At 37.4% G+C, this 14976-nt stretch overlaps 1 protein-coding gene across 3 annotated transcripts in view; it reads right to left on the bottom strand.

The window, feature by feature from the left end:
* Window positions 1-14976, bottom strand: part of NCAM2 (neural cell adhesion molecule 2) — a 204613-nt gene that overhangs the window by 78293 nt on the left and 111344 nt on the right. For all 3 annotated transcript variants that reach the window (XR_014219210.1, XR_014219211.1, XM_082220742.1), the window contains exons 8-9: window positions 13745-13890; window positions 3083-3233 (exon numbers count right to left, since the gene is read on the bottom strand). Coding sequence is in view for 1 of the 3 variants with exons in the window: in XM_082220742.1 (XP_082076868.1) it covers window positions 3083-3233; window positions 13745-13890 (297 nt within the window). In the remaining 2 variants the exon portion in view is untranslated. The remainder of the gene's footprint in view (window positions 1-3082; window positions 3234-13744; window positions 13891-14976) is intronic.

Genomic DNA, 14976 nt, shown 5'->3' with positions numbered 1-14976 from the left:
CATTATTGGGTGGGAGTGGGGAGATTGGTGGGGATAGAATTACTTTTCAAGCCCAATATTGTCACTGTTAAAACTACTTACGAAATTATGAAACTATGCTTGAATAGCACTTTGTTCATTTTGTTTACCATCAATAGAATAATATTACAAAACAAATGTTTGCAGAATACAGTATAAAAACAAAAATACTGCTGTTTCTTATGTGTCACTATTTTATGAAGACATGTTGGGCTTTGTGCAAGGACTGCTACCTTGGAAACAAAACTTCAGGCCTTTCACATGATTTTTGGTATCCCTTCTTGAAAATGTGTGAAACTCTTTACAAGGAGATAAACAATGTGAGCATCCAAATACACATCCCATTGAAATGGATAGTGAGGGATTATTAATATTATAGATTGTGCAAATGTAAAGTCACTTCCTTAAAAGTCCAAGAATAGCATTAACCAGTTAAATGCTGGTTTAAAGCTCTTCAATTCCATGCCCAATAAGCATGGGACACCTTTGCCCAGCGGTGCTGTGGCCCATAGATTGCAGCAAAATACTGGGCAAGGTTTTGCCCAGTATCTTCTCTGTGTGATGGGCTCATGGGAAAAAGCTGTCTCATGAGCCTTTGCTGAAGACGGGAGGGAAAAGCCTATATAAGGCTGCTTTCCCTGGATCTCACAGCCATTTTGCTTTGAGAGCTTCCCACCCACCTATATTTGGGTTAGAACCTTGCTGACGATCCAAACACAGCGGATCCATTCCATCAACATGGAGCTTGTGGAATGATGAACTGATCCTGGGACCCAATGCCATGCCAACCCTTGCCCTGCCTGCTGCTGCTGTCAATAAATATTTGGCCTGATTTTATCCTATCACCATTGTACAGTCTGCTTATTTTGCTGCTCCCATGGGTCGCATAATGTGCCTGCCTGGGCAATTCCAAATTCATAACCACAGCCCTTAGGAATCCTAACAAAACTAAGTACGTAAGTCCAGTGCTACTAACCTAGCTGTTTAAAATGCAACCAGTAATCCAAGTCTCTTACAACACAATTCTACTCAGAAGTAAGGACCACAGAATTTAATGGAACTTAATTCTAGTTCCAGCGTCTCCACCCCCATTGTTCTGCCCTGACAGAGAAATCCAGCGCCGAGGGCCTTCTGGCGGTTCCCTCACTGTGAGAAGCGAAGTTACAGGGAACCAGACAGAAGGCCTTCTCGGTAGTGGTGCCCGCCCTGTGAAACACCCTCCCATTAGATGTCAAAGAAATAAACAACTATCAGACTTTTAGAAGACATCTGAAGGCAGCCCTGTTTAGGGACGCTTTTAATACTGGATAAATCATTGTATTTTAATATTCTTCTGGAAGCCGCCCAGAGTGGCTGGGGAAACCCAGCCAGATGGGTGGGGTATATTTTTTTTTTAATTATTATTATTATTACACTACAGCAAGTAATCCAAGGGAAAATAATCATTTCATGTACCCCTACATATGTGCACTGCCAATGGAATATAAGAAAAAGGCAAGGGTGACTGAGTTACCCCAGTGTGGTCAAACTGTAAGCTCCACCAAGTTCAAATACAAGTGTGCTCAAGTTCGAAATCTTACACACATGCTGTCCTATTCCAGTCAGTGAAAGCACACAAAGGGATCCACAACCCTTTTAAACTGTTAAAAGTGTAAATTTACACCCCATGGGCTTTCAATGAATAATACTCAAAATGCTGGTTCTGATCTGCTGAATTTTTGCAAATCATTTATCAGTTATGGAGACATTAGCTCTGCTGGGTGGGGGGAGGTGTCAATCTATATGCCCAACGTTACCTTTGTGTATATATATATACACATGATGACAGCACACATACACACATGCTAAAAGGCGATTAACTTGCAACACGCCTACACCTCAGGTGCAATGCCTGCTTCCTATCAACTGAACTCAGTTGGACAACACACACAAGTTACAGCACCCTCATGCTCAAAGGCTTGCACAGCCCTTTAAAGGCCTAACACAACCATTCATTTGCAAATTCAAAAAGGGATTGAATGAAAAGCTTAAACACACTTATTCACAACACCAGCCCAATGGAATTTATGTAGCTTCCAGCCTTATGAAGACCCCACAAAACTCCAGATTCCAGGGCAGCTTTTAAGGAGCTGAACTGTGAATGGCAAACTGCCAAAGGAGAAGCAGGGAAGGCCCCATGTCTGCTTTGCCCAGTACCTGTCAAGTGCCCAGCCTGCAGATGGGCATCCTCAGCTCCAGAAATGTAGCCATGCCTCTCACCCTCAGAGCCTGTTTCTTCCCACCCCCACCCCAAACAAGCCCCTGTGCATGTCTCTTCTCTGTGGTCAGCCTGGCTCCTCGCTGGCTATGAAAGCAAATCCCACTGACCTCAATGGGGCTTACTACCAAGTAGACATGGCTGGGTTTGGGAGAGAGAAAGAGAAAGAAAAATGAACCACTATCTAACTTTGCAAAGCCATTGACTCTGAGGCGACTCTTTTGCTCTGGGGCCTTGCCCAATGCTCCTCTGCCGAGCCCAGGAGACCCTGCCAGTGTGAATTAATGAGAGAGGGTGGAGAGGCACTGTGGAAAGTGAACTAAACAGGTAAGAGCATTTGTCTCAGTCATTTATATAGGAGAGCAAGGTGGGGACTTCAGGAGCCAAGATACTCTTAAAGGAGCTGCAAGCTAGTAGCAATTTTGCCCACAGCTCTTTTAAAATTGGAACAGCCTGAGGCACAGGAAGAAACCATGATGGCTTACTGGTTTTCATGACAGTCCTGGCAGAGTCATGACATTTGGAGATGATGGCTAATTGCTGCTCTCTTTCTGTAAGCACAGGTGGAACTCTGATAAGCTTGATTTTGGATCCAATATATTTGTCCAATTATCTGTTGGGCAACTTTATTTCACAAGAGAAAAACATTATACTGAATACAGTGATACACTACACTGGAGTGTTATGAAAACTTTACTAACTCAAATAATTAAAGGCAAATTATAATTTTCAATCAGAATTATTTTAAAGAGTGTATTCCCATTTTACTTTCACAGCACAATTTAGGAAAGAGAAAGTAGAACTTACATTCAATATCAAGATACATGCTCTTTTGGTGCCCTCCAATTCTACTTGCTGCTTCACAGTCGTATCTTCCTGAATCTGACAACTTCACATCTTTAATGTGCAGTGAGGATCTTCCATGTTGCCCTTTGACTTCTATCCGGCCATCTGGGCTCTGTAGACATTCAGGAAAGAAGTTTTTGTGTAATTTATTTTGTCTTCAATTTATTTTGTACTAAATGCTACTAACAATTGTATCTGAATGCATACCTCTTTTGAAAACAGAGCAATTTTAATAAAGCTTATATGACATATTCTGGATGTTTTAAAATAGCGTTTTAACCATAATATATGCATTAGTGTTTATTGTGTACTTTGCATAGTATTTATTCTGTACTTTGCCTTAAATAAATAGCTTCATGCTGTTAAAGGATTAAAGTTTCAGTTACCATCTCACACAGGGCTGGTTCTCCTAGAGTCCTTGTGATAATGACCTATGTGAGGTGAGGCAGATATTTGTGATTTCTTTCCAAGATGACCTGATCTATGTGTCTCAAGGAATGGTGGCAACCAAATGATAGAGCAAAGGCTTTATTGCAAAAGTGCCAGGTATAGTTCCTGGAATCTACACATATAGTTGGAATAGGGCCTTGTCTGAAACCTTAGAAAACTACTCCCCATCAGCATAGACAATGCTAGATGGACAAATGATCTAGGCTTAGTATAAGGCACATTCCTGTGTTCCTATTACTAATATGTGAAACTTGCATGTCTCTGAATGCTGAAATGCTATTCTTGGCAATTTAAACATTATCAAAATACACATTTAAATAGCCTTTGGGTTATTATTTTTTTAAATACACATTTAAATATGTATTTTGAGAGGGTGTTTACATTTGTGATTAATGCAGTCATGGAACAAAACAGAAAGTGGCACAGACAGGAAGCAAACAGATTTCGGCATCTCTTGGCCGGGAAACCAATCTGTCTTGCACTCACTTCGCCTTAGTGTAGCGAATCATACATGGTGCTGATACACACATGTCTGTACCAATATAGGCTCATCTTGATTACCTCCTCACATTTTTGGTGAGTATAGCTTGGGTGGGTCAGGCCTACATATGTAAAGACATGTAGACTGCATGCTCGACATCATAAATGCATGCACAATATACTTTATGCTCTATATATGGTACTAGGGGACAGTGGAGAGGCTGAGGCTTCCTCCTGCACTTCAGTACACATGGGACACTGATGCTGGGACTATGAATAAAATGGCACACACACTCACTCAACCTTCTTAATTAAAGCACAGTGTATATGTTACTTGATGAATATAATGGCTTAAAAAAATTATAGAATAAAGCAGTCCTCATTTGAAGTGTTCTGGTTTTATACAAATGTAAAACCAGAATATTTAGAATCAGAATAAATTGGTTCCCCACTTTTTCATATCATAAAGTAACATATCACAAACAGATTTGAAAATAATAGTTAATTGCATTCTAATCAGATTGACATATTATATTGAAGATATCCATGAATAATGCAGATGTAAAACACTTAAAAGAGTAATGCTGACCTACATGTACCTAAAGGCTGTGCAAACCACAAAATGCAAGTAAACCGTCTAGCATAGTGCAAAGAGACAGAAGGGCTAAATGTTTCTTCTTATAATGACACAATTGCTAAAGATAGTCTATGTTTTAAAAAAAAAACAACTTGTGAGGCATTTGCTGTGAAACTGCATGTAGCCTTTAGATTTTGTAGTTTCACTGAACTTGTTTCAAAACCTATGCAATAAAAATAATAAAGGGCATACAATATTGTAAAGGAAAATATAATTAATTCATCAGTAGCAAATACAGTCTAGAGAAAGGCACACCAAAGTCCCCCTGAAATGAATGGTACAATTAAGCACTTAAATCCTGCTGATTTCAGCTGTATTCAAACATGCCTAAGGTTTTGCAATTTGTAACCAGTGGCAATTTTAGGTATGCAGAAAAATGTGATACTGACACAAAGTTTGGATATAGAGCTCCTTCTTCACAGTGTCATTCTATACATCTGCTCAGATGTAAGCCCCTCAGAGGTCAATGGGGCTGCCTGTCATCTAAGTGGGTACAGAACTGCAACCTCACATTGCTAATGACAAAATGTAAAAAACTGAATTCAGATATCATCCAGTGCTGGGACACCTGTGGCCCTTCTGAAGGACTCTAGGTCCCATCAGCCTCACTATAATGGCCAATATAGAATACAGATCAAGAGGTCTGGGACCAGAACCCAGCAAAATAGTGGTGAAGGCAGCTGCACCAGAGAAATAAAGAAAGTGGTAAGGAGTGGAACCCAAAGTACCTAGAGGTAGATACATCGGTAATATGCAGATCCCAGTGTGCCTATGTAGCCAGCTGTAAAGGGGTGGATCTGTTTATCTATAGAATACAGCTAGTTCTTGTCCTGTAAACAAGCAAGACCACCCACACATAGCTTTCACTTATGGCACAAGTACAAAACATGAACTAAATGTGCAGGCAGAACCATTTGCTGAACGACGAACCAAACTACAGACTACATTCTAGTGTCATATATATTCAGGAGAAATAAAAAAATTAAAATAATCATAGCAAGCATTTGCACTTTTTGTCAGATGGGCAATCTGAGATTAACGGTGTGTAGCTCAACCGATGAATCAGTGAATCAATGGCAGACATGCCAAAACTCACACAGAACAAATCCCTCAAGAACATGAGTGAAAATACTATTAAAATTGCCAGTTGCATTCAAGTAACAATACCCACAAAACTCATCCTTCCCCCATCACACACCACTGGCTCTAAACAAGCTAGCATTCCTTTCCCCTTTGTATTGTGCGCAGCCCATATACTCCCCTGATACTTCTCATCCCAGTTGTTCCTCTTCTATCTCAACCTGAAGCAGCCACCATTTTCTTACTTCTGTGATGCCAACCCACTACTTGCCAGTTATATTGCCTGTGTACCACTGTAGTGCTGCCATTACAGTCTGCTTTTGCCATTAGAATGCCAGCTCACGCATTATGGGAAGGTTCTGAATCACACAATGAGCCAAAGAGCACAGCGCAGGCTCCCTTCTTCAGACCTTTGCTGAATGCATGACTAGCAGGGTGAGCAGAATGAAAGAATACAGGATCACCCTGCTCCCGTGCTCCATGCAATGTTAATCATATAAAGGCAAAAGCCTGACCAACAAACTGAAACTAGCATGGGGAAAAATAAAAGAGGATGCCTTAACCCCAGTGTGGCTCTCCTTTATTACACATAGCCCAACAAGACAAAAAGAACCCGCCGACAGCATACAAATAAATATGGCTATCTTGACCCAGCAATCCCTCCCCCTCTCACACACAAACAAACTCACTGCAGTCAACTGAAGGCAACCAACAATGCCCTGGACCCTCCAATCTCTCTCACTGCCAGTGAAAATAAATGAACAGAAAGAGAACCTACCCACATGACACTGACACAAAAACCTTGCACATACACTATGTAAGAGAATAGAAGTTTACTGAATATGGATTTCTGGGCCTTTACTGATCATATAAATAAATAAAATGAATTGTCCCTGAACCAGAGTCCATGGGTACTTTGATATACATGTGGAGTATGTGATTCCAGTTTACATTATTTGGTGAGTATCACTACACGCTCAAGGGGAATCTAATAATGAATCACCATTCAAGTTAAAAGGAAAGTTCTTACACCAAAAGCCCTGTGACTAGAACAAAAGCCATAAAAGGTTGAAAGAATGGTGGCGATTACACAGAAGGGAATTTTAGAAATTTCATTTCAACTTTTACCTCTATAATATGGAAATCCATAGGCTACCTAGGACTTATTTTGCTTAACATTCATTGAGACTGGACACGGTTTTTAAAAAGACTTTCATTTGTTTTAATAATAAAAGCTAAAGGTATATATAGACCTATCATTTCAGTTATGTCGTTAAATAAACTAATATTTGACTATAAAGCTGCAATACTTTTTGACACATTGTCATCACTTCCAATGGAAAAAGAATTACATTTCATGAATACGTTGTATAAAATCTAATATAAAATAACACAACAAATGTAGTTTTGTTACCAATAGAAACAAACATTTTCTCCATCCACAATACTGAATTTAACTATACATATTGTATTTGTTTATTGCAAAAAATACATATATATATTTTCTTTAAAAATAAAAAACCCTCAAGGCAGTTTACAAAATGAAAACATAGGAGGAAAACATCATTAAAATACAGTTATGCAATACAATGCATATTCACCCATAAGTAAGTCTAGGACTTACTTCTGAGCAGGCATGCATAGGATTGTACTGTAAGCAAAACAATAGCATCAAAATAAGGCTAAGAATATAGATATAAATATGAAAAACAGACATAGAAGAACACTTTTATTTTAAGAATAAGGATCAGACTCAATATAATAGGGTCAGATTAAAATATTGGTGAAAGCTGTCCAATTTACTTTCAAAGGGTTGTATCCAACAGTGGACTTGCTGTAGCCTAAGCAAACCTTTCTACCAATTGAAACCCTGTATATATTCCATACGGTTCAGAGGGTCCTCCAACTCTCAGAAGAAGCTCTTGGCAGGCATAAACGGCTGCACTGGATAAGGTGGATTTGACATTACACAGGGAAAAGGAAAATAAGAGCAGACATGACAAGGGTGTAGCCTGCTGGGAAAAGGTAACAGTCCCATCTGTTAGTCTGCCTCTGTCCCTGCCCACCACTGGCATGTGAGCTCTGGGAGACTGCCTATGAGAGACTGTAGCTCTTTGGCAGAATTTCAATCCACTCCCAGAAATCTTACTCAGAATTATATTCAAGAAATTTGAATGTTAGTTTGAAGAGTTTTTGTTTTAGCTCTGTGTTTTTTTATGCAAACATGTTCAGGATTTTTGGATGGGAATCAGTCTAGAAATGATTTTAATAAATAAATAAATAATTAACTCATTTAAGTAAGTCAAAGAAAAGTAACCCAGGTGATTTGTATAACCAGCAATCTATGCGTTGTAGCATTAAAATCTATGGTAGCAGTGCAATGCTTTGCAGAGATCACTGACACTGATGAGAGAAGGGGTCTTGTTCCAATGCAGAAGAATGGCTTCTAATTTTAGTTCTTGCTGGCTGCCTGTAATGATGTCCTACATGGGAATTATTTGTTGATCCCCAGTTACAAAACTATGCAAATTGCAGTGAACGATAACTCAGTTTAATTGATCAGTGTCTGATGGATTTTTTTTTCTTTTTTTGCAGTAAAAGGGATAACTTCATAAAGTTCTCATATTGTCCATTTTTAATTAGATGGAAGATAATATACAATGTGAGAAGAGCTGTAAGCAGTAATGACTACTTGGATTACAATATAATAAGCTTGTCTTCTTTTGTAGAGGTCTCAGTGTCCATACGTAAATTTCCACAGGCAATTATATGACAGAGTTAAAGGACTAGAACAAAATTATTTATGAAGAAATAAAATTAAGAAAAGACGGTGGTGCTTTTATTTGTTCCTGAGTAAATGTTTGAATTACTGTTATTTTTAGAATTCTGTATAACAACTACAAAACTATTGCACTATAGGTTGATTTTACTTGTCACTGTTCGTAGCCATAATGCATTTTCAAATGCATTTCTGTTATCAACATGTTCACTTGGTTTAGATCTAAAGAATGCCATGTGTCACCAGCTATAATGACAGGAAATAGAGCCCCAGTATGTATAATACTGCCATTTCTCAAATGTATGATGCATATGACAATATTGGTTTCTTGATTGTACTACAATCTGTCCCCCTCAAAAAGGCAATATTTATTATTAGCAGTCATCAGAAATTGAGTACCTATAATTGCCACAAGTATAGATGGTAGGAGAGCCAAAGCAAGATGATGCCTCAATCGTATACTTAGTTCTTCACTGCTACTATTTAATTCAGCTGCTGTTTATTTCAGCAGGCAAAAGGTAGCTGGCTGAGAAAGTCAAATATATGGTTTGGTTTACTCATGTTGTCAGGACCAGATTTTACTGATTTTCAAAAAGATCCAGAATCCTGATTAAACAGCACTGTATTGGAAGTCCATGAAATATATCTGTTTGCCAAGAAATATATTGCATGTTGTATGGTTGATGAACTAGCATCCACAGGAGAGATAAATAAAACAGTACAGACACTTGCAAGTCAGGCTTCACTGTCGGACACAGGGTAGATCAACTCTAGCAGTAAGCTTGTTCCTCAAGTAGAAGAAAAGCAATGGAGACAAAAATTGCTATCTGAATTGAAGGTGTTATGAAAATTCCAGAAGTTGAAACAGATGGCCAAGACTTCCTAGGCTGAAAGCTACCTTTGATGAGCAAGGGCTGTTATTCACAACAGCCACCAATGTGGAGAAGCTGATGGAAGCTCCCTTCTGGGTTATGGATGCAACATTCACAACATTCCCCACATTCTTCTGGTAAATGTATTCTATCCATGCACCTGTTGGAAACAGCAGAAAATTCCAGAGTATTGCCATGTGTATATTCCTTATTGCGCACTGATTCAGTCATGTTACACCTGAGTCTTGCATTTGATTGTGATTTTTTCCCCTAAATGAAAGACCTTGAATGGAGTCTATAAGTGCAGTTTATTTCTCAGTTTCACGCAGGTACTAATCATTGCAACATGCTACAATTTCCTTAATGGGTTTATATACTTTCGCCCTTCAAGGGAAGAAATAATTTGTAGTCACCCATTTAAGAGCTGATCAGTATTTAGGTCATTATATGAAATCTAATCCTGAAGGAAAGCTGTTTTGTTGCTTTGGCTTTCTGTCCATCTGTAGACATAGCAGCTAATTTTAATGATTTCAAAGTAGAAATATCACTTGGTATGTACTGAAAATTGCCTGATAATTATCATTACATACAGGTACAATAAGTAAATTCTAAAGGACATGAGACATAATTTAAGAAATGGTAGCAATATGAGACATGATTAATCACTGCTTTATGCTGGTGTTTTCATGCAACATTTTGGTTGGTTATAGAAAGAGGTGACACAGGGCATTGTACATACCAAACCCAATACTACTTCTTCTGTTCTTGAAAGAGCCGGCATTGGTGCGCCTGTAATTGTAGGAAGGTAAAAAAGGAAAATAATGAAGAAAAATGATACTTTAAATGTGTTTTTGTTGCTAAAAAAAAAGTAAAGAAGCATCAGTAATCATACAGAACAGAAAAAATAAAGGGAACTACATAAGGATACTAAAAACTTCACTGAAATATGATGTCAGATACTGTCAAAAACTGCTCTGGAGATTCCAACCGTACAGAACCGTACAGAAAGGGATATAGGAAGCTGCAGGGAGACAAAATTGCCCCCTTCCCTGTTCCATTGACTAAGGCCTCCATTAGAGGGACAACATCAGCTGGATTCTACCCTTTATGTTTATTATTATTAATTTATTAGATTTATATACCACCTTTCATTAAAAGATCTCAAGGCGGCTCACAAGATAAAAATGCAAGATGTTTCCACTGGTGTTTCCAAAGCAGCTCAGTATAATCTAATGCTCCAGTTTTCATTAATCTGTGCAATTAGACTATTTTGAACAAGCTGTGAATGTTTAAAATATAGAGGCTTGAGATTGGGAGGAAATTATAGGAAACTAAATTTCTGGAACAAAAGGGTGTGGAAATGAAGATGACAAAGCAGAATTCTGTAATAATTACTATATGAGTTCTACAACCAATTAAAAGTGCAAACACAATATTTCTACACTTAAGATGATGTACTAATACTGGTGCTGAATTTAAGGGAAAACAGCGCCTGCAGTAAAAAAAGTATACCACCCCACTTCTTTTCAGTTATCCAGTGGATCACATTTCATATTCAAGCTTTCAGCATGTATGTGTATATGCTTTTTACCAGAATAACATGCATTATTGATTATGCCATCATTGTATTTAGTGACTTGACTGGTAGCCATATGTGATAAAGAATTCCACGCAGTCAAATGTGTGGAATTGCATGACAGTGAGTATGTGGCTTGGCAGAGTGGAGAAACCAATTTCTCCAGCAGCCTGATTGATATAAACCAATTTTCTTTTATTAGTCTGTTAAGAGAGCATTGTCTGCTGTTTCCATGCTTGCTGTAGAAGAAATGACTTCAAAGGACTATTAGCAGGCTAGTAATTTTGGGGGGCTTCTTTAGAAAGTGAAATTATGCCCCCCATTTAGTTCTCATTCTCCCCTGTTTAATTCTATCCCTTCTACTGATGTTCCTGTATAGTAATTACAATAGTTTCACCAGAAGAAATAAACAGAACCTATAAAAATTGCAACAAACATACTTCACATTAAATTCCAAGAAAATAAGAGGATAGGACTTGCACCATAGTAATAGGTTAGCATATTACAGAATGACTGGATATTTTACAGCCTATCCTCTGTGAGGTTCAATGGGGTGGAGGGAAAGGAATATAGATTGCTTGTATAATACAATGCGGTACATTAGAGTCAAGTCTTATATATTAAGGTCTACTGTACACTGTTAATATTCCCATATTTGACAGGTTAGTCATAACCTTACAATTATTTACACAGTGCACAGAACTGGAAACCTATTGAAACTGACCATGAAATACCTTGCCAGGTCATTTAATTGAGTACCCTGATAATATATTAAAGTACTTATTGGTCCTCTCTCAATAAAAATGCCCTAGCTCCTTTAATCTCAACTGTAAAAAACAAACAAAACAAAAACAAAAAAAACTTAAAGGAAAAAGGAAAGAGAGCTATCCCCACCCTATAAGCTGACCTGGTCAGCCCCTGCTACTCTGATGTCTTTTCAAAATAAGTTGAAAACAACTGCTTTGCAAATCTTTTTCTAGATCAAGAGTAGTCATTTCCTTCAGGATTTCTTTATATGATTCTACTTTGGATAATAATCTTTGCATCACCATCAGATAGTCTACAAGAAACAGGATGAGAACATGTATTGAAAAACTTATTACAATAAAGTTCAAGGACAGAGTCAACAAAAGCCAGAAAGGCAGAAGCAAAGAAAGCCCAGTTCCAAATAACACCATTTTATACCCAGTAAAATACTCATGAGAGTAGGTTTAATAGGCATAACCAACTCAGCTGAGATTATCAGAAAGAACAGCTCCAAACAGAAAAAACAACAACTTCAAAATAAGCACCATCCTTGGAAGTGCATAACTTCAACCATCTTCTCAAAGTATACTAGCACATACAAGATAAACTTTGCCAGTTTCTATTAAGAATAACAATTTATGAGAGGAGACATATCCACAGTGGTGTATGGGACATTCGACTTTGCAGATAATAGCAGTGAAATCTGACACCAAAGGACATTCCCCAAAGGACATCTATCTTATTTGTGGAACATATTTATCTGCACACAAGGCAAGGGTGTCATATAAAATTTGCTATAATTCAAAGAGGTCACTATTAGAAGAATTCTAGTGGAAGATTCAAGACATTAAGAGAACTTTTAAAAAAGTATACTAGTACACACATATAATCATTTTCTTTAGTATTTACCTCTTGCTTTATTATCTTAATGCTCCCAAAGAGTGTTATGGTATAAAACAAGCAATGTTCAATAAGCTCATAAAACTACATTAAAAACACCAACAAACAGGTCCAACATAATAATTAACAATAACTAAAGCAGTGGTAAAAAGAATTCACAGCTGCAAAGAATTGGTTGGTAGCAAGTAACGGAATATGTGCTGGGACTAGGGTTAATGGAGAATTGTACAGAAATATGAAGACTGGAACTTGCCATGAGAAGTCATTCTCAAGACCACCTCTTACTCATTTCCAGCAGTTATATAATTTCATATTTCCAATATAATCTTTATAGATATATCTTTATAGTTAGGTACGTTATGACCTTTCTTTCCATATTCTCTTGCATTCCCAACAAGATGCATCAAAACAATATCATATTACAAATAGCCCCAAATCTGAATACAATGTATAATCACATAACTAGATAGTTCTTTCTCATAATAATATGTTCAAATTATCCACAAAATACTCAATGTGCACAAGTCCTACAGATTTTGAAGAGAGCATTCACCCTGCAGTTTGTCTTAGGGATTATACCTAGATAAAGCAAATTAAGGGAGCATTTTTAAAGGAGAAATACTGACATTCTAAATTATAGGGGAAATGTAGAGAAGTGTCCTATCAAATTTCAGCAGGGAATTTTTAAGAGATCAACAAAGTATTCTTACCCATGCTTATTCAGAAGCAAATCTTACTGAATTCAATGACACTTACTCCCTGTAAGTGGATATAGGACAGCATTCTTCAAAAATGTTCCCTTATTTTGGATTGTCTCATCTCTGTGCAGAAAACAAGTTTCAAGGAAGACCATTTCCCTTGAAGTCTGTGGAATTGCTGTTGTTAAGTATTTTGTCTTTATTTTCCTCTCCGCTGGAAAATTGCAATTCCCACACTATCGTATAAATATATTGGAAACAAAAGTACCAAACTCAAAGTGACATTGGTATTTACACCTTTCCTCCATCTCCACTTTTTTTCCAGTAATAAAGAGATATATTTAGCCTTTACTCAACATAATCCTGATTCTTAAAAAAATAATAATCAAGGGAGACTGTTTTACCTTGTCACCTTCAGAGAATGTGATTCCATCGATTGCTCTTTTCCAAGTAATTTCAGGGACAGGTTCTCCTTCTGCCTCACATATGAGAGTAGCTTGGCCATTTTCAAAGGTAGTTTCATTTTTAAGTTGTATTATTTGAGGCTGTACTGTTAGAAATATAATTTATATTATTCATTCTTGATTTGAATAAATATGAACAATGCTATTTGTTTAGCTAGAAAATTTATAAGCTACCCATCATTGGTACCAATACCAATGAAGATACAACACAAAATAAATTATTAAAAGACAATAATAAAAGAAAGCATCAGGAAACAAAACAGCAACTCAACAACTAAGCAGAGGAAAGGACTAAAACAGTAACTAAAAAGGATGAGTGGGTATGCCTTCATTTAGCACTATGTTAGTGTTGGGTGGGTGACATTCCACAAGAAGGCTGCAGCCATGGAGAAGGCTCTATCATGCATAACCTCAAGTCTCCCCTAGCAGTGGAATGAAAGGAAGAGTACTTGACAATTTGAAAACATTTTTTGGATCTGAACACACATAAATATTTAGCAGGACACACAGAGAGAAAGGGCATTATTGGAAGTGCATCAGTGCCCCCAGGGAATGGGAGCAGGGCGTTCCTCTTATAGATTGTGCTGAAATTTGCTATTAACTGGTTTTTGTAGATAATTATGCCAAACTTGTTATACTCAAATGTATTACCAACTGAGTGCCACTTCCCCTGGAACTTCGGTAACCTATGATGAATGAAATTCTGCACATGTGTGGTAAAGCTTTCATCACAGCAGGCATCCAAATCTAGCGGATTTTAGGTGTACATGCAGACATTGTTTAGTGCCCAAGCCATACACGTGATGAAAACATTAACTGCTGTGAAACCAAGTGAATTTCTGAAATAGGCTTGCAACTTACAAAAGGAAAGACTTTAACATAGTCAACTAAACTAATCAGATTTATTCATTTGGCAACCATTACAAATTTGAAAATACAAGGAATACATGTCGTTGACAACAAAGAATCTTGTAGAATAGTAATACATTAAATCAGAAGTGGGGAAGCCTGGGTGTTTCTTATTTCCAAATCTAAAATTTAGCAATAATTCAAGTCCCCTTGTAGCACTAATCAGAACATACTTTTTGTAAGACTGCGAATAAATGTAAGCAATAAAAGAAAAGAAAAAATAGCAGCCATTGAGTAAATGAAACTGGAAATTGTTGGTTTCG

Source organism: Podarcis vaucheri (assembly GCF_965113315.1).
Source record: "Podarcis vaucheri genome assembly, chromosome: 4".
Classification (NCBI taxonomy): Eukaryota; Metazoa; Chordata; class Lepidosauria; order Squamata; family Lacertidae; genus Podarcis; species Podarcis vaucheri.
The sequence above is the reverse complement of the archived record's forward strand: the minus strand, read 5'-3'. Positions and strand labels throughout refer to the sequence as shown.